Genomic DNA, 2,846 nt, shown 5'->3' on the forward strand with positions numbered 1-2,846 from the left:
GCCACCTGCCAGCCACTGCCCAGAACCCCCACCCCCCACCCCTCTCGCTGCCAGCTTCATTCTCTTTCCCTCCCCTGGCTTGTCTTCCTTTGGCGCTTCTGACCCGGCCCGCATTTCTTGGCTGCAAGCCCCCCTTGTCTCTGGGTAGCCATTCTCTGAGGACTTCCCTGGGAGGGCATCCCTCAGCCCCTGGCAGCTCGGATGCCTCACCGGGCAGAGGTGCGGTAGAGAGAGGGCTCAGGGTTGCAGGGGCGGCCGGCCACCTTCACGGCATCTTGAACCTCAGCAAAGTCCCTGCCCAGGTCGGAGCCCCAGATGGTGAGGGCCAAGCCACCCTCAGGGGGCCCAGTCAGGGGCTCGATCTGCAGCAGGGAAGGATGATGATGGAGTCTCCCAAACCCACATCCACTCTGTAGTGGCGTGACCCAACCAGCCGACCAGCCTGAGATGGGACAGAACTGCTAGGGCTTGGGGGCCTGAGCAGGGCTGGTCTGACGTAGGTGAGGTTAGGACAGGGTGGGGGGGGGCAGGGCAGATGGGGAGGAAGTGGGAGGCTGGGCCATGAGGGAGGGCTGGGGGCTCACTGTGTCAATGCTGGGAGTGGGACACAGCAGCTCCACGGCCCCGGGGGGGCACAGAGGACCATAGCGACAGGTAGGCTGGCCGTGGCTGCACCACACACAGCCCAGGCTCCCATTGGCGGCCTGGCAGTGGCTGCAGTCGGGGTGGCCCACGGCGCAGTCGTACAGGGTCACTAGGGAAGGTCAGGCAGGGCGCTGAGGCACCTCCCCTCTGCCACACGCCCTGTCCTACCTGCCCTGCCGCCCCCAAGCTCACCATAGAGAGTGTGCGCATTGTCCAGCCGCTGACCCTTGCCCCGGGTGACGTAGATGGGCACTGGGATCTCCTGCTGGGCCTTGGAGGGGCGGAACTGTGGGTGGAGGGTGGGGGTCAGGCCGGGCCCAACTCAGGACAACCCTGACCCCTGTCTCCACCAGGCCACTCCTCCCAGAATGGGTACCATTGTTCAGTGCCCACGTCTCCCACCAGACTGCAAACCTAGGGCAGAGACTGGGGGTGCCATGTTCCTGCTGCATGCCCGGGGCCTGCCTGCCTTGTGAGTGATGACAGGACACTAATGGCTTAGAACAACCCGGGAGGCAAGGAGTGTGGGGGGCATCTGAAAGCTGCGGAAAGCATCTGGTGGCAGGTGAGGATGTGGGGTGGGCACATACCTGCTGGGCCTGGCAGTAGACGAGGCCCACGTCCCCGGCCATCTCTTCCAGAGAGGCCGGCAGCCTTCGAAGTTCTCCGGGCAACTCCAGCCAGCAGTAGTAGGAGGCAGGCGGGCTCTGGGAGTGGACGCCATCAGGACCCTGGACGCAGTCAGCCACACCCCCCACCATCCCCATCCCCTGCTTACTCCAAAATGCTGAAGATTCCTCACACGCAGGGCCAAACGGCTCTCCCAGCCCACGGGCACCAGGAGCGGACCTGCCAGGCCCTCCACCTGGGGACAAGCCCCTGGGCCACGCACCTGGACATCCACCTGGGGAGAGGAGACCCTTTAGCCCTTCAGAAGTTGAGGGGCCTGGGCAGGGTATAGCGTGGGGCGGGTCTGCAGCAGCGGTTGGGGGGGGGCCGGGCCCACCCACCTCCTGGGTGCTGTAGACAGTCCCCTCGCCCTCTGGGCAGTGCTCCCCGTACACACAGCGGCTGCTCTGGGGACACCAGTGGCACCGCCAGAGGCTGCCCACACAAGCGCGGCACCTGGAGGGGCAGGGGCGGCTCAGGCTGGGTACCATCGGGGGTTGCCACCCCTACCCAGCAGCCAGGCCCAGCACTCACGGGGCAGCCACCGCTAAGGCCTGGACAGCACTGCAGTCGTAGAAGGAGAAGTTGGTGGCAGCCACAGCCACATCCTCAAACATAAGGGCCAGGGGCAACGTGATGTGGTCTGGGAGGAGATGGCGGTGGCAGGGCGGGTCACATGGCTCCTGCCTCTCCAGCTCCCGCTCCAGCCCCCAGCCCCCTGCCCCAGGGGCCCCTCACCTGTGCCTGGAGGGTTAAGCGGCAGCTGGTCTTGGGGAGGGGTGACACAGGATACGTGGGGCCCTTCCACGTGAGCCAAGCTGTCGTAGTCCCCAAAGGCACAATGGAAGTATTCATCCATGGCCAGGGTGGGCAGCCGGGGGACAGACAAGGTGACCTGGGACACATGCAAGGAAAACAGAGCAGGCAGGGGCTTCTTGGTAGGGGGGATGTGGTATGTCTCAGCAAAGGAGATGGAGCTTGGGCAGAGTGGGGTAGGAGCAGAGGCAGCAGGAGAGGAGGGAAAGGACAGGGAGCAGCTTATGGGCAGCCCCCATGGGCAGGCAGTGGCAGGCAGCTCACCTGGCCCTGCTCCTGGCGGGGGCGGTGGGCCGGCAGCAAGCTCTGGACATGTGGGCAGTGGCTGTCCTCATAGCTCCACAGCCACTGGTTCGCCTGGGCTGCCCGCCCACATTGGCCCTTGCGGGTACACCTGTGGGGCAGGGGCCCATTGGGTCACCATGCGGGTCTCAGGCTCCCCAGGTGATTGGTGGCAAGAGGGTTGGGAGGATGGCCCAGCTGGCGTGGGGGTGGGGATGGAGGAGGGAAAGGGACCGTGCTCGAGAGGAAGGGGCCAAGCAGATAGGGCTTAGTGGCCAAAGTGCGGGCTTTGGCCTTGACTGTAAGAGGGGGGCCACTGCTGCGGAGGGGAGGGTTGCCATAACGGGTTCCTGGAGCTGAAGTGGGCCAGGGAACACCTGGGAGAGGCGACCGTGGCCTGACCGGGGGTGGGGCTGGGAAATGAGAAGGGAGCA

At 65.4% G+C, this 2,846-nt stretch overlaps 1 protein-coding gene across 1 annotated transcript in view; it reads right to left on the minus strand.

Annotated features, from left to right (window-relative positions):
• PLXNB3 (plexin B3) overlaps positions 1-2,846 on the minus strand; it is an 87,246-nt gene that overhangs the window by 73,945 nt on the left and 10,455 nt on the right. Inside the window, exons 15-22 of the mRNA XM_040629481.1 lie at positions 2,053-2,209; positions 1,849-1,957; positions 1,656-1,770; positions 1,424-1,549; positions 1,236-1,352; positions 838-931; positions 585-754; positions 211-362 (exon numbers count right to left, since the gene is read on the minus strand). Coding sequence (XP_040485415.1) covers positions 211-362; positions 585-754; positions 838-931; positions 1,236-1,352; positions 1,424-1,549; positions 1,656-1,770; positions 1,849-1,957; positions 2,053-2,209 — 1,040 coding nt within the window. The remainder of the gene's footprint in view (positions 1-210; positions 363-584; positions 755-837; positions 932-1,235; positions 1,353-1,423; positions 1,550-1,655; positions 1,771-1,848; positions 1,958-2,052; positions 2,210-2,846) is intronic.

Source organism: Ursus maritimus (assembly GCF_017311325.1).
Source record: "Ursus maritimus isolate PB19 chromosome X unlocalized genomic scaffold, ASM1731132v1 scaffold_X1, whole genome shotgun sequence".
NCBI classification, from domain to species: domain Eukaryota; kingdom Metazoa; phylum Chordata; class Mammalia; order Carnivora; family Ursidae; genus Ursus; species Ursus maritimus.